This window comes from Achroia grisella, unplaced genomic scaffold (assembly GCF_030625045.1).
Source record: "Achroia grisella isolate CSIRO2021 unplaced genomic scaffold, CSIRO_AGI_Agris_v1 utg719, whole genome shotgun sequence".
In the NCBI taxonomy this organism is placed as follows: Eukaryota; Metazoa; Arthropoda; class Insecta; order Lepidoptera; family Pyralidae; genus Achroia; species Achroia grisella.
This window is the reverse complement of record NW_026713002.1, coordinates 1,311,476-1,338,195: the sequence shown is the minus strand read 5'-3', so window position 1 is coordinate 1,338,195 and position 26,720 is coordinate 1,311,476. Positions and strand designations below refer to the sequence as shown.

General features: G+C 34.8%; 1 protein-coding gene across 1 annotated transcript in view; it reads left to right on the top strand.

Annotated features, from left to right (window-relative positions):
• The window catches only part of LOC131850214 (protein jim lovell), a 61,629-nt gene extending 36,176 nt beyond the window's left edge, over window positions 1–25,453 (top strand). Inside the window, exons 2-17 of the mRNA XM_059200384.1 lie at window positions 2,855–3,257; window positions 10,113–10,224; window positions 11,431–11,584; window positions 11,791–11,893; window positions 13,107–13,328; window positions 14,369–14,441; window positions 17,391–17,468; window positions 18,135–18,168; window positions 18,703–18,865; window positions 19,875–19,982; window positions 20,985–21,094; window positions 22,278–22,402; window positions 23,147–23,301; window positions 23,653–23,789; window positions 24,320–24,443; window positions 25,093–25,453. Of these exons, the coding sequence (XP_059056367.1) occupies window positions 3,170–3,257; window positions 10,113–10,224; window positions 11,431–11,584; window positions 11,791–11,893; window positions 13,107–13,328; window positions 14,369–14,441; window positions 17,391–17,468; window positions 18,135–18,168; window positions 18,703–18,865; window positions 19,875–19,982; window positions 20,985–21,094; window positions 22,278–22,402; window positions 23,147–23,301; window positions 23,653–23,789; window positions 24,320–24,443; window positions 25,093–25,265 (1,959 nt within the window). The 5' untranslated portion in view covers window positions 2,855–3,169 and the 3' untranslated portion in view covers window positions 25,266–25,453. The remainder of the gene's footprint in view (window positions 1–2,854; window positions 3,258–10,112; window positions 10,225–11,430; window positions 11,585–11,790; window positions 11,894–13,106; window positions 13,329–14,368; window positions 14,442–17,390; window positions 17,469–18,134; window positions 18,169–18,702; window positions 18,866–19,874; window positions 19,983–20,984; window positions 21,095–22,277; window positions 22,403–23,146; window positions 23,302–23,652; window positions 23,790–24,319; window positions 24,444–25,092) is intronic.
• The last annotated feature ends 1,267 nt before the right edge of the window (window positions 25,454–26,720 follow it).

Sequence of the window (26,720 nt, the reverse complement as noted above, 5' to 3'; positions counted from 1 at the left end):
TGTAATGTAATGTAATTTAAATAAATATATATTTGCATTCTGCACTCTTTCTCTGAGTCAACGGTAAGTGCGCGAAATTTCATAATCTTCCGTCAGAGTAAGTTTTGTAAAAAGGGATACAAAGTTTTTGTTTCAGGTATTAATATATACTAAGTGTGACCGTGACTTTGCGTAGAATACTAGCTTTGACCAAATAAAGAATAATGTCAAATATAATCCAAAAATAATAAAAAAAAGTTTCATCGTTCTAGCTTCAAAAATGATACTTGCATACAAACTTCATCTCCTCTTTCAACCTCTTACAACCTTTTTTGCAATAAAAAGTAGCCTATGTTCATTCTCAGGGTCTAGACTATCTACATAACAAATTTCATTTAAATCGGTTCAGTAGTTTTGGCGTAAAAGCGAGATAGACAGACAGAGTTACTTTGGCATCCTTATCTTAATAATATTATAAACGTAAACGAAAGTTTGTGAGTTATGTATGGATGTTTGTTACTCTTTCACACAAAAACTATTGAACGGATTTTGATGAAACTTTACACTAATATAGCTTATACATCTGAATGACACATAGGCTATAATTTAAAAAGATATGTAAATTGAGTAAGTGTGAGGCAGACAAAGTTACGCGGGAAACTAGCGGATAGTTTATAATATTAGTAAGAAAAAAAAATATATTTAGAGAACTCTAAAATCATTTAGATGTCTCGATTTATGAGGTTGGGTCGTAAAATTGCTGTTTAAAAATAGATACGGCTATGTCTAAAGCAACACGGTATTTCTTCGTCCATTTAATATCTTTAAACGGTGACCCATTTTCTGTATGTACGTAACTATTTATGACCTAATTAGTTTGGTTTACATACGAGCTGTTTCCCGCGGGTTTGACTGCTTTTTGATTAATCGCTTAATTAAATGGATGGCATACGACCCGCCTTATGCTTAGCTATTAGAGTGGCATAATAAAATAGTAATAATATGTTAATTTGACTAGATATAAAGTAACAAAAATTACTATGATATGGAAATGTGCTTGTTTGCCACAACTTGTTTGTTTGTTTGTAGTATGAAAAAAATGTCTTTGTAAAAAGTGGAATCATCATAAATCGGTTCTTAAATTAGCGAATTAATTAATGTACCTACTACACATTTACTAAAAAGATTGAACTAAGGAACTAGTTTCTTTTCGTAGTCGGTTTAAAAAGACATATATCCAAAATATCTATAGTTGTAACAAAGAAGAATAATCAAAATCGGTTCGTAAATTGGCGAACTAATCACGCAGTACCTACATATATCCACCATATATATACTTAAATATCTGTACATTGGAGTTAAATATATATATATATATATTGTAAAAAAATAAAGCGGACTATGTGACTAGTTCCTTTTCGTAGTCGGTTAAAAAAGACATTTGCCCAAATTACCTAAACGGACGTGTGTCCGCTACATAACTATTTGTTTGTACGCCAGAGGAAATTTTTTTTTGTTTGTAATAGTAATATTTGTATGATTGTAAAAATACGCGATAACAGTGCTTGTTCAGAATATTTTGAGGTCGCTCGGTATGTAATATTTTATTTTGTTTTTTTCCTCCCATTTGTTTTGCTAATAGCGTTATTGTAGATTTTATTTTTAATTCTATTATTATGCGCATAGATTCATGATGCTTAAGGTGTAATTAAAAAAAATATGTACTAGTAAATTTATACTTAGAATTGCTGGTTGGAGAAAGGGCTGTTTGGATTTAGGGTCTTAGCCTATCCCAAATTAGTCAGAACAAAAAATAAATGATAAATAGAAAAATGTATTGATTTCTTAATTTAAATTTTATTAATATTTAGAATGGTTGGAGAAATAGCTGTACGGGTTTAAGGTCTTCGCCTATCCCAAATTAGAGAACAAAAAATTAATGATAAATCGAAATTTGTAGTTATTTTTAATTTGAATTCAATGAGTATATATATTGACTGGAAATAATTTAGTAAGCAAATACATACTAAACTTTAAAATAGGTACTGTCCTTATGAAAACAAAATATAAATGAAATTTAGGTAGCGTAGAAATGTTAATAAAAAAGGTTTCATAGTTTAAACGAAAATCCTTTTTTATACGTAAGCTTGCTACTAAGGCTAAAATACACAACAACCGACTTCCAAATATAAACTAAAATAAAAGTGGATATACAGTTTCATAGAAAAAATGTTTGGTTCTATTTTTGTCTCTTGTGTGCTAATCAATTCAAATTTAGAATTGCTGGTTAGAGCAATTGAAATAATTCCATAGGTATGTTTAGCTCATTTAATTCTAAATTTGAATAGTGAACTGAATGGAAATAATAGCGTGTATCGTTTGTTACGATCTTTTTTATATATGTTTTATTTTAAATATGTTTTACGGGTCTGCGTCCTTGTCCTTTCAGCACGACATTTGGCTATTTCACGAGTTGCCATTTCTATTAAAAATAATGAAGTAGTAATTTTTAAATGTAAATTCAGTGCCTACCGTACGGAATGTTATAGAATATGGTTCATCCTCATGCGCTGATGGTATATGTTGGCGGGTCATCAGAGGATGATCGGATGAGCATGAAATCTTGTCAGTTAGCCCTTCATTAGGAATTCACAAGGAATTAATCACGATGGTCTACCTAACTGTACCATACATACCAACGGCACAGTTGGTTCTAATATTGACAGTCTCCTTGGGAGTTTTAAATGTTTACAACAAAATGCATTTAAATATGTCTATTATTGTCTAGTCCATAAAGTATAAGCTAAGTTTGGGACTATACAACCATAGGTAATTTATTTATTGTTATATAAGAAGACTAATTTTATTGTTACAGGTAACAATTGACTCTATGCCAACCACCGAGAGACTACATTCCAAGAACCTGATAGTACCTAATCTGAAATATTATTAAAAGACATTATACAAAAAAAAAATACGTTTCGACCAAAATTTTGTACCAAAATATACAAAAATCGAATCGTGAACCTGCCTTCATACCAAAGCCTTGTAGATTTATTTTGAGGGTGAATGACCCGTGTACAGTCAGACTCGACATAGTCGTAACAGGCGGTACAGTCGAGTACAATAAAGAGTGGACCCATGAACTGGGCGAGCTTAGAACGAGTGTACTGCTGAGGGTTGGAGTTCAATGAAGATGATGCCGCAACAGTATTGCCTGAGGTGGAAACACCATCACTCCAACGTGCAGAATATGTTCGCACAACTTCTAGAAAAAGGTTTGTTTTTTTTCATTCATGTTACCCTGCCAGTATTATAATTTTACGGCTTCGATAGTCTAGTGGTTTAGCACACCGCTTTATATGGTTGTAGGTTCGATTATTCGCACGATGTAAATATTCTGTACTAGTCCGCGTGTTATTCTGTCAATTATATGTATGTATTTACATAAAAAATGTATTAAAGTATTTCTATCAATTGTCTAGTACTCAAAACACAAGCTCTGCTTAATTTAAGACTAGATGGCGCTATTTGAAGCGTCCAAGGATATTATTATACTGATGCATTAAGTGTAGTGTATAGCGCACCAACCACATGTATAAGTAATGTAATAAATGCAGTGTATATCCAAACTGTAGACAATAAATACAGTTTATATCCAAACTGTAGAGAATAAATACAATCTATATCCGAACTGTGCAGAATAAATGTAGTGTATATCCAAACTGGAGAATAAATGCAGTGTATATCCAAACTGTAGACAATAAATACAGTTTATATCCAAACTGTGGAGAATAAATGCAATCTATATCCAAACCGTGCAGAATAAATGCTGTCTATATACAAACTGTGGAGAATAAATGCAGTGTATATCCAAACTATGGAGAATAAATGCTGTCTATATACAAACTATGGAGAATAAATACAGTTTATGTCCGAACTGTCGAGAATAAATGCAGTCTATATTGAAACTATTTAGTAATGAGTGGTCTTCCCAACGCCCATCATTTACAATAGATTCATAGTGTGATGTTTGTATAGAAATATATCATTCACATCAGTATTAATTAATTATGATCGTATGCAAACAAAATAACGTGTCCACAATACAAATTTGTTCGAGATGATAAATAACAAATTAATGCGTAACATAAACATTTATTATATGTCTAGATTTTGCATACAAATTAAATATTAAAATATATTAAAAAGGAGAGAAGAGCTGTTTTAAATGATAATGGTATGGATGGATATGCACTCGCTTGTGTTAACGGTTTACGCTGGCGGGGCACAGTGGTGGATGATAAGAAGTGGAGACACTGTTTACCCGAATTGTTTAAAACATTACTTACCCTAGTAATAATTATATTAAGTACTAGTTTTTTTACGCGAGTTCGTCTGCATGGAATGTAATTTTATCTATTAATTTCTGCACTAAAAGTAACTTACACCTTATAACATTAGCTATATGCGGGTGAAAGGTCCACCTGTTTCAGAGATTAGCAAGAACAAACGGACAGACAAAAATTTCATATTTATTTATTTGTATAGATTTGTATACATATATAAAATTATGTGTATAGATGTAATAATGATGATGTATAAGTATATGTATACATATGAGCTATATCTTGCCGACACATAGTCAGTAAAAGTTAGTCTCTGCATTTGGGCGAGTTGTACAATGTACATATATCTTTATTAAAAATAACCACTAGTAAGACGTTCCGGATTTGCTTGCCACGGCTACTAAGTATAAACACGTTTTACAGCGTACCGAGGCCTGTATTCTGTAAAACGTGTTTACGCTTAGTACCCGTGGTTTTGTTTTTGTCAAAGAACATGCATCGTGTTGAAATTTTAATGATGTAATTTTTATTTCATTTGCATCATTCATAATTTGAATACAAAAAAATTACTGATGCAAATCCTGTTAGATTTGCATCAGTATTTGTTTATACAAATTATGTAATTTCATTACGAAATATTATACATTTATAGGATTTGATTGGCAAACAAACTCACATCCCATGCCCCTTCAATCAATGCCTCGCCCAATTCAAACAGTGATCGAAATTACGACAACCTGAGCCGAGGTTCGAACTTCTAACAGTGCCCTCAGACTAAACTCGTATCCGTCAGGCAAGAGTTGGCCTTCAGCCGCTCCATAAGTCCTTCCGCGTGTTTGGAGTGCCATCTGCACTCGCCAATCGTTCGGTGAAGCTGTAAAGGACAGCTGCGGCCAACAGCATTTGAGTGGTCCAAAAATGAAAGCGAATGTGCCAACTTTTGAAACGCACTCAAAGTTGCCATTTTTGAGCAGTAATGTTATGTCTTTAATGCAGACAAAATATAATATATTTGATTTATATATATTTATACTTTTATATATATTACATATATTTGTGTATGTATATGCGTGTGTTTACATATATCTTTTAGTAAATACTATTTATGACATTTCTTTGCACCGCTTACATTTTTTCTCTGCACAACCTTTGGTTGACCGGTAGTAAATGTCGTAAGGTGTTAAGCCCGCCATGTGTACTCTTTCCTTGGTATGTTAATAACTGAAGTTATATGTTTAAATAAATAAAACATAATATATAGTTGAATAATTTTTAGAATTCTTATCAATAGCACTTTTATCAATTTCAAACTAATTTTGAACATATACATTAAAGACTTTTTCTCGTCCATATACTTAATTATAAATGCAGATGTCAATACGATTTTAAGTAGGCACCGTCGATTTGTCTATTAAAAAACTAGACATCGTAAATCTTCAGATGCAAGTTAAAAATTCAAAAAATTAAAATCAAAAACCGTCTGGGAGTATCACAAGAACCGGTTATACGAATGTCTGGTAGATAATGACGCAAGGTCGCCAAAATGGTGACAGTCAAATTCAAAACGACCTTTAACAGTCATCTACATATATATACAAATAAATAAAATGGAACTGTCTGTTTGTAATTACAAATTAACAGTATAAGTACAAGTAGCTTTTCACTAAATACATATGGAAGTATATATATACGGTACTTATATACGCACGGTACTAATATGCTTGTTTGATCTTGCTAATCTCTGAAATGGTTGGGCCGATTTTGCAAGGAGTAACTTAGGCTACTTTTATTTTAGGAATTTGGGTTATTTAAATAAAATTATGTTAAATTCAACGCAGAGACGGGTAACAGCTAGTATTGCTAGTTGGTATGTATGTTTTCTGTAGATGGAAAATATTTGAGAAAAACTATTATATCATTGAGGGACTTCGACATCGTAATAAAACCCAAAGTAAAAGATAAATCCGAACCGATAAGATATTGAAGAGATCTTATTTGTTCTTAAAGTTCTGCAAGTGCGTCGAGGCTTGCTGGCTTAGCACGCCTCGACGCACTTGCAATTCCCCTGGTGTTGCGGGTGTTCACGGGCGGCGATAATCATTTACCATCAGGTGAGCCACAAGCTCATTTATTCCATATGATATAAAGAATGGCTTAACCGATTTGAGTGTGGTTTTCATTTTCTAATGTATAGCGGCAAACTTCACATAAAATTTTGTGTTTGTTTTATTCCAAAAGTTTTATAAACTGAAAAGTTAGATATGGGTAAGAAGTCACGGCCTCAGCTAGTTAACAGTAAAAAATTGCGCCTATGTCTCCACTTTCTGTTACATTGCACCACATTTGCTAAAGGAAAAAATGTATAGCCTTTAAAGAAGCGTTGGACTATGTTGTATTTGCTGTGACAAATTACAATTCAAGCGGTCTAGACGCCACGCAGCCGATGAATCAAATTATCGCATACCACTTCGAGAGATATGTCCTAATCTCTCAGTTTATGCATATTTTGAGAATGTTTAGCATAAAATATAAATTGCTTATTAGTTTTTTAAAAGTGTCTCTATCACGTTGCCGTTGTATTTTATCTTATAATCTGCATGTATTATGTTTAATATGACAAGAGATATATGAGTTTGTTAATAGTTTTTTTGTAATTTTTACATGATTACTTTCTTTTTTAAAGCGTAATCCATACTTCCTTGCTAATAATATAAATGCGAAAGTAACTCTGTCTGTTTGTCTGTCGCGATTCCACGCCAAAACTACTGAACCTATTTAAATGAGAAAGAATATTTTCTAATGCGAAAAAAGGGTTATAAGTAGTTGAAAGGTATGGAACTACAGTTATTTTTAAGCTACAAACTTGAAACTTATTTTTTAGGATGTAGATTAAATATTAGATTCAAAGTTTGTAAATTTACCCTTAAGGTGGTAAAATGAAATAGGGGATGAAAATTTGTATGGAAATTCGTCATTTTTAAAGTTAGAAGGAATATACTTTTTTCTTTGGCAAGACACTTTATAATTAGCGTAAATAATTAGAAATGCTATCCAAGGTCATTATTCCACGCGGACGAAGTCACGTGCACAGTTAACTAAGCAGTTTTGTAAATATTCTAAATAGGTATGTTAATAACTGAAGTTATATGTTTAAATAAATAAAACATAATATATAGTTGAATAATTTTTAGAATTCATCACATTCATAGCACTTTTATCAATTTCAAACTAATTTTGAACATATACATTAAAGACTTTTTCTCGTCCATATACTTAATTATAAATGCAGATGTCAATACGATTTTAAGTAGGCACCGTCGATTTGTCTATTAAAAAACTAGACATCGTAAATCTTCAGATGCAAGTTAAAAATTCAAAAAATTAAAATCAAAAACCGTCTGGGAGTATCACAAGAACCGGTTATACGAATGTCTGGTAGATAATGACGCAAGGTCGCCAAAATGGTGACAGTCAAATTCAAAACGACCTTTAACAGTCATCTACATATATATACAAATAAATAAAATGGAACTGTCTGTTTGTAATTACAAATTAACAGTATAAGTACAAGTAGCTTTTCACTAAATGCATATGGAAGTGTATATATACGGTACTTATATACGTACGGTATTAATATGCTTGTTTGATCTTGCTAATCTCTGAAATGGTTGGGCCGATTTTGCAAGGAGTAACTTAATACTTTTATTTTAGGAATTTGGGTTTTTTAAATAAAATTATGTTAAATTCAACGCAGAGACGGGTAACAGCTAGTATTGCTAGTTGGTATGTATGTTTTCTGTAGATGGAAAATATTTGAGAAAAACTATTATATCATTGAGGGACTTCGACATCGTAATAAAACCCAAAGTAAAAGATAAATCCGAACCGATAAGATATTGAAGAGATCTTATTTGTTCTTAAAGTTCTGCAAGTGCGTCGAGGCTTGCTGGCTTAGCACGCCTCGACGCACTTGCAATTCCCCTGGTGTTGCGGGTGTTCACGGGCGGCGATAATCATTTACCATCAGGTGAGCCACAAGCTCATTTATTCCATATGATATAAAGAATGGCTTAACCGATTTGAGTGTGGTTTTCATTTTCTAATGTATAGCGGCAAACTTCACATAAAATTTTGTGTTTGTTTTATTCCAAAAGTTTTATAAACTGAAAAGTTAGATATGGGTAAGAAGTCACGGCCTCAGCTAGTTAACAGTAAAAAATTGCGCCTATGTCTCCACTTTCTGTTACATTGCACCACATTTGCTAAAGGAAAAAATGTATAGCCTTTAAAGAAGCGTTGGACTATGTTGTATTTGCTGTGACAAATTACAATTCAAGCGGTCTAGACGCCACGCAGCCGATGAATCAAATTATCGCATACCACTTCGAGAGATATGTCCTAATCTCTCAGTTTATGCATATTTTGAGAATGTTTAGCATAAAATATAAATTGCTTATTAGTTTTTTAAAAGTGTCTCTATCACGTTGCCGTTGTATTTTATCTTATAATCTGCATGTATTATGTTTAATATGACAAGAGATATATGAGTTTGTTAATAGTTTTTTTGTAATTTTTACATGATTACTTTCTTTTTTAAAGCGTAATCCATACTTCCTTGCTAATAATATAAATGCGAAAGTAACTCTGTCTGTTTGTCTGTCGCGATTCCACGCCAAAACTACTGAACCTATTTAAATGAGAAAGAATATTTTCTAATGCGAAAAAAGGGTTATAAGTAGTTGAAAGGTATGGAACTACAGTTATTTTTAAGCTACAAACTTGAAACTTATTTTTTAGGATGTAGATTAAATATTAGATTCAAAGTTTGTAAATTTACCCTTAAGGTGGTAAAATGAAATAGGGGATGAAAATTTGTATGGAAAGTCGTCATTTTTAAAGTTAGAAGGAATATACTTTTTTCTTTGGCAAGACATTTTATAATTAGCGTAAATAATTAGAAATGCTATCCAAGGTCATTATTCCACGCGGACGAAGTCGCGTGCACAGTTAACTAAGCAGTTTTGTAAATATTCTAGACCTATTTCGTTTATCTGAATATTTCTAAATATAAATTCATTTGGATACCTAGGTCATATAGAAGATATTATTTTGCGGAAGTCGATGAATATTATTTTTAATGGATATTATTATTTATTAGCAATAAATCAGAATAATTTTAATATTCATGGATTACTGTTAAAAACATTTTAGTTGGAATACAATTTTCCTATTTCGCTATATAATAATATATTTTTTATTTCATATAATATGAACGGAAATCAAATTGAATTTTAACTACCCACCGATGGTAAATGGTAACCGTTATACGAACCTATACGAGTATACAAGTAATATATATAGTGAATCGGGGGAAGGGGATTGTTAACAACCATGTCAGGTTGACTTCCCGCGGTGTCCCGTGGAAACCATTGTGGTAAATTATCATTTGCCAAGATGGGCTAACTGACTTGAGTTCATACTTATTTTATCATACTCCATTGGTGCCCCGCCAGCGTCAACCGTAACCGCAGGCGGGTGCATCATTCCATTGTCATCCATTTTTTTTAATTTATTTATACTCTTTATTGCACCAATTACAGAACAAACAAAAATTTATAAAAAAAATAATTAAAAATTAAAATAGAAAATATACATTAACTGATACCAAAGGCGATCTTATCGCTAAGCAATCTTTTCCAAACTACCTTTGGGTGGATGGAGAAATCAAAATAAGAAAATATATAGTGAATTGAGAATAAAGTACGTTATATTTGTCTGTTACAGAGAGATTTTGCGACGTGACACTATACTGCTCGCCGAACTTCGCCACACAAGTGCCCAACAAAGACACAGTCGACCCGCAGAATATAAGAGGGGTGTCCCTCAGGGCGCACAGGTGGGACCACAACTGTTTTCTATTGTTAAGCCAATTTAGTGTACATATTAATCAATCTTATTATAATTTTATCGCACAGCACCTGCTGGTATTGTAACATTGCTAAACGTCTTAAATAACATCGAAAATATAGAAAAAATAAACATAATAATTATTTCAGTCCCGCCAACTTTCTCTTAATCGATCTCTATGATGTAGAAAGCTTTTATTTTTAAAACTTGTCATATGTAGCTGGTAGATAATGCGATATAGCATTATTATTTTAATGCAGTTTCCAACAATGGATAGTGATTAAAGAAAAGTGACGTCCTAAAAATAGTATAGTGTAGAACAAGTAGAGAAATTTAAAGATTTGTGCTTGCGAGCGAAACCAGTACGGGTTGGTAGTCTATAGATGCTTCTATACTAATATTATAAAGAGGTAAAGTTTTTTCGGGATAACCTCCGGTTCTGCGAAATCGATTTTAAAAACTCTTTCACTGATAAAAAAGTATATTATCCCCGGGTGTTATAGGCTATATATAACATCACACTATGACCAATAGGAGTAGAGCAGCAATGAAAAACGTGCGATAAAATATTCATTTTGAGTGCTTCCGCTGCGTGCGGTTAATCGGTTAAAGTTACGCAAAAAATTTGTATTACGGAATTGTTGTCCCTTAAGAGTTCTAAACAGAAGACCGCGACAACATATAGCTTAAGGTTAATTTAAAAAAATTGTCGAACAGTTTAAAACTTAAACAAATATTGGATCCGGTCGGGGCGAGGTCGGGATGCGTCGCTAGTCTTATATATAAAATTCTCGTGACACAATGTTAGTTACTATATTCCTCCGATACTTATCGACTTTTATTAAATTTTATATGCATATTCAGCAGGTCTGAAAATCGACTACTATATATTATTCATACCTCTAAGTGATAAGGGTTGTCCATTAGCATATCTTTTTTAATGTTTTGAACTAAATTCTTTTTTATATTGTGGCCTTAAGCTTCACTAACCCCTGTTTTTTAATAGCGATTTTAATAATTAATAATTAATTAATAATTAATGGCAAAACAACGTTATCGGGATCAGCTAGTATAAATGGTGTGTTCACATACATTCCTAAATTTTCACCAATCTATCACCAACCCCTATTTTTTAATAGTAAACGCAAAATAACGTTCGCTAGGTCAACTAATAATATAAATGGTGTGTTCTCAGAGTGGTGCTGGCAGCATGTTCGGAGTTGTTGGGCGCGTTGCTGGGCGCCCACGAGGCGCAGGGCGAGCCGGTGCTGGTGATAGACGGTGCGGAGCCCAGGCATCTGAAGGCACTCCTCGATTACATGTACACCGGCGAGATGAACGTGCACCACGTGAGTCCTATGAAATGAAATTTATTTGTTATAAAAGTACATAATAAGATGGTATGGTTATTTATGTTATATACCTAACACATACAAACTGACATGCTACATTGCTAACAATAAGATCATCAGTCCACATTACTACCAATCCCTTTTCTCCCAATTTTGCGGGGTTATTATTATTTTTAATGATGATGAATAATGTTTGTGTACAGTCCCAGCTGGCGAGTTTGCTTAAAACAGCAGAAGAGTTGCGGATCAAGGGTCTCACGGATATCCGGTGGAACAATAAGGATGAGCCGCCCGACTGCGACACAGGTCAGGTTTCTATGGATAATTATGTATAAGCACTAATATTATAAATTGACGGAGTATCCATCCCTGACTTGTGTGACTGGAGCGGGAACACAACGACTATTTTATTAAAAATCTTTAAGGCAGTAATAAATGTGTATATTTCCCAAAAGGGCTTACAGTGAAGAAGTAGAACTAGTTAAAAGTGGCATATAAAAAACAATATCAAAATACAAAATGTATAAAAAATGGTAGACAAGCTGCTAGCAACAACTTGACTTGATTCACTCCTCCATACAAACATCGCCCCTCCGATCGATCTCCCGTCCAATTCAAACGGGAATCGAAATTACGACGGCCTGAGCCGAGGTTCGAACTCTCAAACTAAAGTCGTATCCATCAGGCGGGAGTTGGTCTTCAGCCGCTCCATAAGTCCTTCCGCGGGTTTGGAGTGCCATTAGCACTTCACTGGACGATAGGGAAGATCGTCCGGTGTAGCTGTAACTACGGCCAACAGCATTACAGTAGTAAAAAAAAAACAAAAAGACACATTCATTCATTGATTATTCATTGGTTTATTTGCTACGATGGTCTAGGTTGACCTCATGCTCGTATTACTCTTTCGTGTCATCTTATCATGATAACGGAATAGTCCGAAAAAAAACTCCATACAAATTTTAACTGAACCAATTTCATACATCTATGTCTATATTTGCGTAAAAGTTACACAATAACTAACTGTCTATTACTACGACTGATTTAATCTTATTGTGTATTTGATATTTTGACTTTAAAGTAGTGCTAGTTGGTATTTTGTATTCACACATTTTTACTTGAGCATGTAAAGTTACAACAATTATTTAAAAAGAGAAATACAAGTTTTTTAGTCTTAATTGTAATGGGATAGCTTTCCGAATAAGCGGTATATTAAAAAATTAACAATGACTATTCAAAAGTGTTTAAATTAAGTTTCAATAGTAGCAACAAACAAAGACGTGTGAAGGTAGACGCATATGTCTGTCCATAAAAAAGTTTTTATTTACCATCAACCCGCCGCTCTGCAGTTTACCCGTTATCATGGAGGTTGAAACACTGCCGATATATCGGGACTCAATAAAAATAAAACGTCCATATAAGGTCCCATGATTTTACCTAATTATATGTTTATTTTCATTAAAGGATTTTCTATTCTATTCTTTTGATTTGCGTAATAATATTATGCTACTTCATGGAACAGGTGTAGTAACAGCGGTGCCAACAAACGAAAAGAAAAGTACAGAAAAAGAGAAGCAATCGTCACCGAAGCACACGACGGCGAAGCATACGTCACCGAAGCTGTCGCCACCGAAGCAGACGTCGCCGAAGCATGCGTCTGAACCGATGGCGGAACTGCGCGCGTACATGAAGAAAGAAGATAGTGATACGGAGATAAAGCAGGGGGAGAAGTTTAGTGTTAACGGTAGGTTACATAATTTTTAACACTCGTAAAGTGGATCTATTTTCACCGTATTCGATAAAGCAGCTGATAAAACACGTGTGTGTTATAAACGCTATTAGTGAAGTTATATTTCATAACCGCAATATATACTATTTTTTTTTATCAAATTTTGAACTGACTTGATTTTAAAAAAGTAAAACGGCGGGAAAGCAACTGTGTGCGTCACAGTTTTATGGTTGAGTTTATTTAAAATCAAGTGTGTTGAAAACATCGTACGATATACGTGCGTATAACACACTCGGCTCTATTACGCCCTCGCTTTTGACTCGGGCTGAAATTCCGCCTCGTGTGTATGTACTGTTATATGCCCTCTCGTAGACTAGATAGTGTTATTTCATGACTAGATGTTCGAGTGGTTTAGCACACCGTTTTATTTCTGATGGTCGCAGGTTCGATTCCTCACGATGCAAAAATTTGTATTCATAAGTATAATCGTTTCTGTTATCCTGGTTGTTTTCTATTCATATTATGTATTTACAAAAAAATATATTTAAGTATTTACAGCAGTTGTCTAGGACCCATAATACAATATTTTGCTTACCGTGGGACTAGATGGCGCTGTGTTAATTGTCCAGGGTTATTTATTTATTTAAAGATAACTCCTATCGAACCAATAACTCAAGCTCTGCTTACCGTGGGACTAGATGGCGCTGTGTTAATTGTCCAGGGTTATTTATTTATTTACAAAAAAAATATTTATGTCAGTTGTATAGTCTCTATATGTAAAATATGTATACATAGAAAACACCCAGACACTCATACACACGAATAAAAATGTTTGTATCGTGCAAGGAATCGAACCTGCGACTATCAGAAGTAAGGCGACCAAACCGCAAGACCACCGAGATGGTCAATGAGTGAATAAATTTGGAGTTTTATTTGTTAATTTTTATGTTGGAATTTAATTTATTAATCGTTTATAAAGATAAGTATATTTAGTATATAATAAAATAGACGTAAAACATTATAAATATGATAATGTAATGTGTTTAATGTTACAGGTGGACCACCGCCGTTAATAAAACTGCCCACCAAGGACAAAACCAGTCCTGCAAAACGGGATCGCTCAGATTCGTAAGTATTTATTATTTCTTTTTATAATATCACGACCGCAATACTAAATGAGGTAGGCAGGAGTGTTGTTAACGCTTCATTTGAGATGCCCACAATAACAATATATCAGGATAATTCACACAGCGCCATCTAATTCCAAGGTAAGTAGAGCTTGTATTATGGGTGCTAAACAACTGATATAAATATTTAAATGTTTTTTTTTAATTCATATAAATAAAGTTGGAGTGTTTGTTTGTAATATAAAATAACCGTTTTTTACTACATACATATTAATATAAATATGGTACATACACGAAAATAATATAAGTTATTGTTTGTTCCGTAACAACTCTAGCTTTTTGACGGCTTATTATTATATCTGTTTGTTGCCGCGCGCGTTTTCAGCGATTTTGTCTCTCTATATATTAATAATATATATAAATGTTGTTTCTGAGAGAACTCACGCTGTTTATTATTATTTTTGTTAAGTTTTTCGTTACGTTGTGTTTATGTTGCGTTTAATTGTTTCGTATAAACGATATGGATCCTCAACCAAGCACGTCAAGCCAAAGCTTGTCTCCAAGAAATCGAAGAGACCACGGATAGCTTTAAACGTAACCGAGCTCTTATGATACAAAACGGCTACAAACACCAGTTGAGGAGAAAATCGCAGCTTCTTACTACCTCTTGAGAATGTTATAATGTGTTAAAACAGCTGACATTTATATAATTGGTGTAACCTAATATATATAAAAGAATACAAAGTTTAAGTTTTTCAAAGATAAACTAGACGAGACTTTTGCCGCTATAAGGCAAAAAGTAAATCAATTTTTATCAATCACCCACCATTGTAAAGGTAACTCATTCCTTCTACTGTAAATTCTGTGTCTATCATAATGTTCTTTGTAAAACCAAGTATAAGATTGCGTTTTGGCACTTCCTTACTTAAAAAAAAACTTTTTTTTATATTACTTAAAGATTCTTAAGGCAGTCAATAATGACCCAGACTTACCCAATTTTTCTTGGAGTACATTAAGAAATGTTATGAAACATTTAAATTTCAAATATGTCACAAAATCAAGACAAAGCATATATATATATATATATATATATATATATATATATATGTTTAGCGATATCTTCAAAAAATTAAAGGCTATCAAGGGCAGGAAGGTATATTTATGACCATATGAAACCTGTGATCAACGAAGGTAAATACAATTTTCAGTACTATACATTATGTACTTTCGATAATTAATTAATATTTTTCACTATATTGAAGGTCATGCACCGAAGAAGGCATGGATTGACTCTCTTTTATCGTCCCGAAGGCCTTCCTAGATGGCTTGACCACTGGCTTAAAACAGCCTTCAGGAGAAGGGCAAACGATTAATTATCGGCATATAGGCGGGGAAGTAGGATTCGTAGAAGACAGCTTATTAATATTTGATTTGCAAAAAAATAAAGAAGATTATCATCAAGAGATGAATGCCGATTCCTTTGAGAAGTGGTTTAGGGGGATCTTGCAAAACTAAAACCAAATTCCGTAGTAGTGATGGATAATGCCCCATACCACTCCAGGAAACTAGAATCGCTGCCTACAATGTCTTGGATTAAACCTAAAATACAAGAGTGGCTAACGAGCAGAAATATTTCATTTGAAGCAACAATGGTTAAAGCTATCTTATAGACATTGTAGGCAGCACAAACAAGAACATTGCGATAAGTATGTTGTGGACGAGATGGCAGCGCAGCAATAATTGTTTTACGTCTGCCCCCATACCACTGTTAGCTGACTCCCATTGAGTTGGTAAGGGCACAGGCTAAAGGATATGTTGCAAGAAATAACAAAACCTTCAAAATGACAGAAGTAAAAAAACTTTTTGAAGAAGGCCTTCAGCACATCACACCTGAAAAATGGAGTAGCTGCATATCTCATATAATTAAAGAAGAAGACAAAATGTATGGTCTCGACCACATGATCGACAATGTTTCAGACAGATTTATAATTAATGTCACCGAAAGCGATAGTGATGCTTTTTTATCTGATTTTCCAATAAAAACATTATGTTATAAGCATTTTTTATTTTCATTACCTACCTATAAATGTTATATTTTATACATCAATAGTTTCAACTACATGATGCATTGAAATAGGACAGTCTACAAGTTTTTTTTTCCTATTGTCTAAAACACTCGGATTCAGTATGGTATAACTATAGGAACTTAGTCGTCGAAAACTCGTTGATATGTACCAAGCACGACTAAAATTCGTATCCCGTACCCGATATCGGCATGGCACACTAAGTATTCACTAGACAATGGAGGCAATTTCATTTATTAAAGAGTTTTTTCAATGATTCACTTTGTCACAACACTATTTTTATTTCATCAAAAACTGACAACACAGTAAACGGAAGTTTACCTCGTCTAATTAAAAATACGACTATAGAGCTTGTGTTATGGGTGCTAAACAACTATATATATATATATATATAACCTGTGGATATCTGTATTGAAATAACCGTTTTTTACTACATACATATTAATATAAATATGGTACATACACGAAAATAACATTTTTCACAATTTTTGTCTATCTGTTTGTTCCGGCTAATCTCTCTAGGCTATAACTTCTCACTATTTATTATTATTACATCTCGACCAGACTCAAGTCAATCACTCCTCTAAACATGTAAGTCCTGTAAGAAATCGCTTTTCAGCGATATAACCGTCGCATTGTTGCCTCTTCCCTCTGAGAATGTTATATGTTTATACATATTTATATATTAATAATATATATAAATGTTTGTTTTTATACTAAGAGAGAACAATAAAGAATTTTCAATCATTCATTCATCCTTCTCTGAAATGGTTGGACCGATTTTGACGGGTCCTTTTTGGCAGGGAGCTGATGTAATAATGAGTAACTTAGAAAAAAAAACATTGAATTTAATTGAATTGTTGCAGTGAATCGCCAAGTCCGAAGCGACGTCGGGCTACAAGCGGCACGGAACATACGGATGACGATTCCGTGTCACATAAATCGTAAGTACTATACATATGTCACTCGATTATAACACTTAAAGTCACCACACTTAGAACTCTCTTTTATTTTCGAACTATTCTAATGCCATTGGCCACAGCTGACCTTTACAGTGACAGTAATCGTAGGATATTCTTAGGGGTATCCTCAGGATGGCAAGCGCACCTTATGAATGGTCCAGGTTAAAGCCGAGGAGGGGAGGGATCGTCAAAGTGTAACTTTGTATAATTCAGGAGGACATATTTTATTCAGAGACACAAAGTTCATACAAAAATACAAAGGAGGGGGGGCCTTTGTATTTTTGTATGAACTTTGTGTCTCTGAATAAAATATGTACTAGCTGACCCGCGGACTCCGTTCCGCTCCAGAATTAAATAATATGTAATAGGTTTTTGAAGTTTAGTAAAGCAATAAACGGACTCTGTTTGACAGGTACGAACAGTTTGTATGGAAAAAAGTGTTGCTTTTACTATTTTCCATGCATTTTCTTCATATTTTCTCACCACTAAAACCTTCCTTGGACTTCTACAAATATTCCAAAAACTATTTTTTTATTTATTAAAACTTAAAGATGCACATGGCATAAATATAGTTTGACGGACGTAAATGTACGCTGAGGACTGTTCGTTGTCGTACATGCCCTATTCATGTTGAAATATTGTTCACAGGGATCGAGATCAGGAATGGCAACACGGAAACCTGGTGAGTGAGAGTATATATATATATATATATATATATATATATATATATGTTTAGGGTTATTTATGAAATATGAATGGCAAACAAGATCATGGCCGACATTAAGGTACCTTACCCTACCTTAATGTCCACATGACCTTGTGTATCGCCTGATAATGATCGCCTATAAACATGTTGTCGTATCCCGGGTATAACGTCGTTATGTGCCATTCGTGGTACTACTCATGATTTGCCATTCCGAAGGATGTATGGATGGAGAATGGAATGGTGCACCCGTTTTTTTTTTTTTTTGAGGGTTGATAATGAAATGGAGCACCCGCCTACGCTGACGGTTTACGCTGGCGGGGCACCAGTGGAGGATGATAAGATGAACATGAGGTCAGGCCAGTTAGCCCATCGTGCAAATTCACCAGGAATTTAATACGATGGTTTCCAGGGGGAACCGCGTGGAGGTCAACCTGACATGGTACATTGCTAACAATGGGGTCATCATTCCATTACTAACAGAAGTTAAGACACTTTGGTGGGTGTGGTCAGGACATATCGGCGGAGCGCGTGGAGGCGTGGGGCATGAACGCGGAGCCGGCGCCGGCGGCCGACTGGTCGCGCGACGCGTCCGACGACGAGTGGGCCGACGCGCCCGCAGACATCGGCTCGTTCCTGCACACGCGGCTGCGCGTCGACGGCGACAACAGCGCCGGTACTCTACCCTCATGTTATCTAACTACCTACCTACCCATCCGACCGACTGGTCGCGCGACGCGTCCGACGACGAGTGGGCCGACGCGCCCGCAGACATCGGCTCGTTCCTGCACACGCGGCTGCGCGTCGACGGCGACAACAGCGCCGGTACTCTACCCTCATGTTATCTAACTACCTACTTATTTTCCTACCTACCTACCAGCCTACCTAACTTGCCGGTCTTCAAGCGTCCTTTTGTTACTGCTGTACGGTGTGATTGAGGTCGTCGTCTTCTCCGGCGAGAACGATGTCGTGTGTGTAACAGCGTTAGCGGGCGACGTTGCCCGTGACGTTGACGTGCCCCGTAGCGTAATAATCCACAATTTTTGTGAAGAGTAAACAAATAATATAGTCATTTTGAATTTCCATGCTAAAACCGATTTTTTTGAGGTGGGCTATTGTCAGGTGCTTAGACCTGTAGCACTGCGACCTGCATAAATCTTTATCACATTTCTCTCGCTCGCGCTCGCTAACTGTGATAAAGGGCGATCCCGTCAGAGACAAGAATTGAAGGATATTCTTAGGAGCGATGGTTTTTATCTCCTCAATATGGAGGGTATATTTTCTAAAGCAGATATTTTGTTTATGAGTGGGCTACGATTTTGACGAGTCTTTGTTTTTGGCATGTAGCTAATATAAAAATGAGTAACTTAGAAAAAAACATTGCATTTACACAGGATGTGGTGTTTCCTCTTCAGCCTGGCAAAACCGATTGATGGGCGTGCATGGCAACAGTTGTTCATGCACGGGATTTTCATTTATTATTAAACATAGAGACCTATATAAATATACACTGTACATAAATTGTCTTTTTAAAGAATTAATTCAATTGGTTTCTTGCCAGTTCTTCCCAATGGAATCTGTATACTTAACTGGCGGGTAGGGGAAAATTTATAATTTAAAAATTTGAGGTTCATAAGCGGCTAAAATGTCCTAGGTGAATAAATGATTTTTTAATTTGGTCACAGATGAGGAGTCGAACGAGAGTGCCGCGGCGCTGGCGGCAGCATCCGCACCCTCGTCGTCATCCTCTGCGACGGCGTCAGAACTCAAGATGGACTATATCATTGGCAAACGTATGTACCTAGTTTCTTTGTAAAAAAAATATATCTTAATCATTACGTAGTATAAAACAAAGTCGCTGTCGCTGTCTGTCCGTCCCTATATATGCTTAAATCTTTAAAACTACGCAACAGTTTTTGAAGCGTTTTTTTAATGGATAGAGTGATTCTAGAGCAAGGTATAATACATGTACACTCGGGCGAAGCCGGGGCAATTAGCTAGTAATATTATAAACATGAAAGTTTGTGAGTTAGGATGGATGTTTTTTACTCTTTCACGCAAAAACTATGGAACGGAACTCGATGAAACTTTACAATAATTTAGATTATACTTTAGAATAACACATAGGCTATAATTTAAAAAGATATGTAAACTGGACGAAATGTAATGATAAATATAAAGTAAGTGTGACGCTGACAAAATCCAGGGCTAGCCGGCACATGGTAAAAAAGAAAAATGGTGAATGGAACCATGCGGTGATTACCGCGCATTGAATAATATTACCGTACCGGACCGATATCCAGCCAGTAAGCTATATTGTTGTAAAGTTTTATCAAAATCCGTTCAGTAGTTTTTGCATGAAAGAGTAACAAACATTCATCCATACTCACAAACTTTCGCGTTTATCATATTTATAAGATTCTATATATCTTAAAATAAAGTGTTTATTTTACTCGGTAATCGGTTTGCAAACAAAAGTCATACAAATTCGCAGGCTCAACTAGTCTATACTAATATTATAAAGCTGAAGAGTTTGTTTGTTTGTTTGTTTGTTTGAACGCTCTAATCTCAAGAACTACTGGTTCGAATTGAATAATTATTTTCGTGTTAGATAGTCCACTTGTCGAGGAAGGCTTTAAGCTTTATAACATTACACTACGACCAATAGAAGCGACGCATCAGTGAAAAATGTTGCAAGAATTATTAATATTTGAGGGCTTCCGTTACGTGCGCTGTGCGAACGAAGTCGCGGGCACAGCTAGTGTATAATATAGGCTTTGTTACAGCAACTATAGGACCCAAGTCGGGCCCATCGGATCCCAGATTCACGGATGTGGTGAAGCTGAGCGACTACCTGCAGCACGGCCGGAGACCGCAGTTCTGGGAGGAAAACTACGTCAAAAGGGTAAGTTTTTTCTGCCCTAGTCGTTTTTACCATGGGCGTTTAGTCATTAAATGTAATATTATTTTTTTTTTATTTTTTAACTGACACACAGAAGCACATTTTTATATGTATGTATATATAAATGACTTTTATGTATTATATTGTAAAATAATTTACTAATTATATTCACCATCCTGTTCATCATCATCATCATCCATGTTCTTTATCCTTGTTTGTTACCTCTTTAACTGTATTGTTTTTAAATAGCCAACTTAAATATAAGTTTACTATTAAAGATAAATTCATGAGGTGTGTTGAAAAAGGTCGTATGATATACGTGCGTATTTAACGCACTCGGCTCTATTACGCCCTCGCCTCCGGTCCGTGTGTTATAACCATCATAAAGCACTTAAATCATAATTTACTAATATATGCGCTCTCGTAGACTAGATGGTGTTATTGGTTTTACTAATTATATAAAATTATATATTGTGTATAAGTTGTAAATAAGCTGTTGATTACCTAAAATAAATGAAGAAATTATGCCAACAGTTATTTACTATAACAAACCCGATGCTTTGTTATGGTAAATGACTAATGGTAAGTGGCAACGGGTACTAATGGTAAATAATATCAATAACCCAGTACAACCCACACAGTGCCATCTAGTTCCAAGCTAAGTAGAACTTGTTATGTTATGGGTACTAGACAACTGATGTAAATACTGAAATACATTTTTTAAATATGTATTGAACTGACTTCTGTTACAGAGCTAATGCTCGTTCAGAACCTAGGTCTTTTTTATAGTATAGGGGACAAACGAACTTGCGGATCACCTAACATTAAGTGATTACCGCCGCCCACGAGCACCCGCATCACCAGGGGAATTGCAAGTGCTCTGCCGGCCTTTTAAGAACGAATAAGCTTTTCTCTTGAAGGTTTCAATATCGTATCGGCTCGGAAAACCATTGCTGGAAGGTAGTTCCACAATGTGATTGTGCGGCAAAAAAATTCTAGAAAACAGTGGAGGATCGCTATTCATCCAGATGATCAGGATGGTATTTTAGTTTCTGGCAAGTAGTACATAAAACTATAAATAAATTCAAATTCAAAAATCATTTATTAATGTAGGACATGTTAGCCCCTTATGAACTTCATCAATAGTTTTATGAAATAACTCGAAATAATAAATATACATTATCAGGTGATGGAAGCGGTCCGTGTGAAGGAGTTGGAGATGAAACAAGCGGCTGAGATCTTAGGCGTGAGCTACGGCACGCTGTACGGACGGTATCGAGACGTGTACGGATGTATCAACAGACCCTACCGGTTGGTATTATAGATATTGTTTTGTTATTTCAGCAAGATTCCTTAGCAATGATTGTAGTAGAAACCAAGAATTTTTTATGTATAAAAATTACGTGTCACGTTGTTTGTCTGCGATGAACTCCTACTGAACCGATTGCAAATTTGATTTGCACATTGTGTGCAATTTGATCCAACTTGAAAGATAGGATCGCTTACACCTCAATTTATAGTCGCAATATTATTTTATTGCAAATTATTTTTATATATAAAGAAACTGTTAGCCACAGCAACGCGTGATCGGTGCTGCTAGTAATTCTATAAAAAGTGAAATGTGACTTAAAAAATAGATCATCAAATAAAATTTATAAATATTTCTAATCTTCTTTGTAAATTGCGTATTAACATACCACTAAATATTGCATAATTCTCTTCTATCTGTTCCCCTAGTGTCATCGAAATATTAACAAAATTTATTTCTTTAAAGAGTTAGCAACATTATTAACAGAGTATCTGAAACTGTTAGCTTATATCTATTTTCTAATAATATTAAATCAGCGAGATAAACTAAGGAAGCTCTTCTTTGAATCATAAATAGTGATAACGATAATTTGAGAATATATATAACTCGGTAATGATTTATTATTGTAATCTTGTTCTTTTTGGAAGTACGGCTGTGTGCTAAACAGCTATACCACTGAGGCCGTTGACCTAAAAATAACATATGGAAGTAAATGTAGCATATTGGTAATAGTATGTGTGATGTAGGACGGCGCGCGACTTCTGGCAGGCGAAGGGCCCGTCGGAGGTGCTGGACCGGCTGCAGCGCGGGGAACTGTCGCTGGACGCCGCCGCACTCGCGCTCGGAGTCAGCATCGCCAACCTCTCCGCGTACATCACGGAGGTGCCCCCGCTGGAGAAAGGTCACTACACCTCGCACACGCCCGCTACTCTCTACTACTCCACACTACTGTGTATTACACAACACACGCAACATATAACACACACAACATACAACACACTCGCATATAACACAGTTACATGTAATACACTTGAATACAACACTATTTGTATATATTACAATTGGATACATTACAATTTACACTTTTACATCCGATATTTTTACATACAATTAGAGTATAGAGAGTTAGGTTAAAGACTTCTTTTAAATAAGTGATACGTTCTTATTCTATTTATATATCTTGCCGAAAAAAAACCTTTTTTATGTATTTTGTATTTTATATTTGGATATTATATTGGACTGCGTTGTTTAGAGTTCGAGCCGATCCCGATCGAGATCGACCCGTCGCTGAAGCTGCGCGCGCGCACCTACAGCAGCAAGCCGCCCCCCCGCAACAAGACCCCCGCACCGCCGCCGCCCGCACCGCCTACACCCGCGCCCGCAGACAAGGTCCGATACTATACAAATCACTATTTTTATTCATGTAGGTCTAATCACAGACACTTATGGGGTAATAAGTCAAATCTACTGCTTCGGAGTGCTTTAGAGCTAAGAACTGACAGGAAACTCAGCTCTTATTAGTCAAATATACCGTCAGTTCGAACCCTTTATATCGATTGCCCGTCCAATTCAAACGGGGATCGAAATTACGACGGCCTGAGCCGAGTTTCGAACCCCTAGCGGTGCCCTCAGACTGAAATTGTATCCGTCAGGCGGTAGTTTAAACATTTTTCAATTAATGTATTGATTTTTTACCAAAGACAATGTTAGGGTTGTCATTCCTGTAAAAAAGTAAATAACTACCGTTGATGTTATCAACATCTAGACTCCCCTACCCCCCATGTCATCCAAAATAAGCAAAGTAAAGACCTCAATTGAAAATAAAAATAATAAAGATTAATAACGACTTAAAATAATAATAGAAATATTAAAAGTTTAGGCACAGAAGAAACGGTTATAACTTACTTTACATTTCGCAGCCGAAGAAAGTGATAGTGGGCAGTATAACGGACGAGGACCCCATCCCGGCGACGGTGATCACCACGCACGAGGGCAAAAATGCCTTATCGGGTAACACCACCACCACGGCAACCACAGCCACCAGTGAGTGAATTCTCAAGCTATATATATATATATAAACATAAATAGAAATTATCCTCATTCATATATATTGGTAAAATAACCTCAGTCGGAACACAAACTGATCTGAGTGAGGTTTTATTCACTTAAAATCATCATATATAACATATACATAAATAGAAATAATCCTTATTCCAATAAAGTTTAGAAGTAAGAATAGTCTTATTTTCTTGCTCGTTCTTGTGATGTGTCTGAGTTCCAAATATTGGTATAATATATTCAATTTATATTTACAAATTGAAGTAACCCCCGACACAAAAAAAATAGAACAGTTAATACTATGTATTTAACACCCCCACAGCAGGTTACAAAAATAATAAATAACTCGAAAAACCTAAACAGTTGTTCATAAATTGCAACGAAGATCATAATCGGTCAATTGGTTTTGGAGATACAAAAGGAGTTTAGGAGCCATAGACACACACTACACATATACATACAAATGTACGAGGATGGTTTTCAGGGGGACCCATGTGGCGACCTGACACGGTTCAATACTATTAATATCCATTGCTATCTGTCCCCTTCCCCCATTAATGGGGACTAAATGCTTAAAAAAAAGAAGAAAGTCGTCTTACAGAAGTAAATTAGTTTTTTTATTTAATTCAACCAGGCGGCAAATGGCCATCCATTCGCGTGGCGAGTCTAGACACCCTCCGAGGGGGTGGTACGGGGGGCGGCAGTACAGAGCCGGCGTCACCCTCGCAACTCATGCGCTCCCGGCCCGACCTCACCATAGTGGCCGCCCGGAGACCAGACACCAAACGCGACGACAACGGCACGTGATCCCAGCAACACGCACAGACGAGCGAGTGAATTCAAAATGGCGGATTTTGTCCACAAAATGGCGGACCCAGCTTGTGAAATGGCGGACTTTTATTCACAATTTGAAATATTGTGCCGCGGATGAAATCTGCAGTGTTGAATTCGTTTATTTTAGACTTGTTAGTTTTTATTGTATTATATCAACGAGGTAGGACCTATATATATTAATATAATATAGATTTGTCATAAAAAATATGCAAGAAACTTCAATCGAGTGAAAATGCATTGAAATCATTTCTTATAATGATAATTATTTTGTTACAAACACGCTTAATACTAAACTGATGTAACTCGAAAATTGAATACTTTGGAAATTCAACCTTAAAATTAGAATTATTAAAGTTTAAATAATTTTTAATAAGTACGTATACACTTATTGTCTCCTATTTTGTGATGTAACAAATATTCAATTATGAGTATATAAAATAATTGTTTTTAATATTCCAATGAAAGGGATGAATTTGTAATTATTTATAAACAATACTAATTTATTAGGTCACTTGAAAATGTTGTTAAATTGATTGTAGAAAAATCGACATTTTCCATCAGATGAGGTAAGACCAAGCGCAAATTCATTTATAATAATAATAAAAAAAAATTTTAGTCGATTTTTTTTTAATTATACAGTTTATTATTAAAGCGTGCGTTTGTATTTAATTTTATTTGCAATGATAACGAAAATCATGTATTATATGTTGTTTTATGGATATTGTATAATGACACAACTCGAAACAATATGAAGACCAAAGAATCTCTGAAGTGTTGTATTTCAATTATATAAATAAATTAAATGAAAATAACGAGAGCGACGTAGCGTAGTGATTTACTATTCTGAGAATTCGAATCTTGTGAACATCAAAAAACTTTATAACAATAATAATATCTAAGGACAATTCACACAGCGCCATCTAGTCCCAAGTTAAGCAGAGCTTGTGTTATAGATACTGGTACAACATAAACCTTCCTCTTGAATCACTATCTATTACTGAAAATTGTATTAAAGTCCGTTGCGTAATTTAAGAGATATAAACGAGCAGACAGCGGCGGTGCCTTTGTTTTATATTTATACTATATAAATATTATTTATATAATTGAAGTATTAAATAAATAAATGTTAACTCATAGAGTTGTGTCATTATTGGGAAATATAAATATGTAAAAATGAAAATTATACTCGTTAGGTGAGTTATATAAATATATATATAGATAAATATAAAAAAAATATAGTTAAACGAACAAAATGATTTATACATAGATCGGCGTTGAAAATCAAAGTATTTCTTGTCCAAAATTTATTTAGTATATTTAGTTTTGTTTGTTATTAGATGTTCTATTTAAAAACGGGCGTAGGAAATTGTCTATACATTGTTGTAAAGTATGATACGGTGTTTATAATTTCATATGGTATTCTAAAAT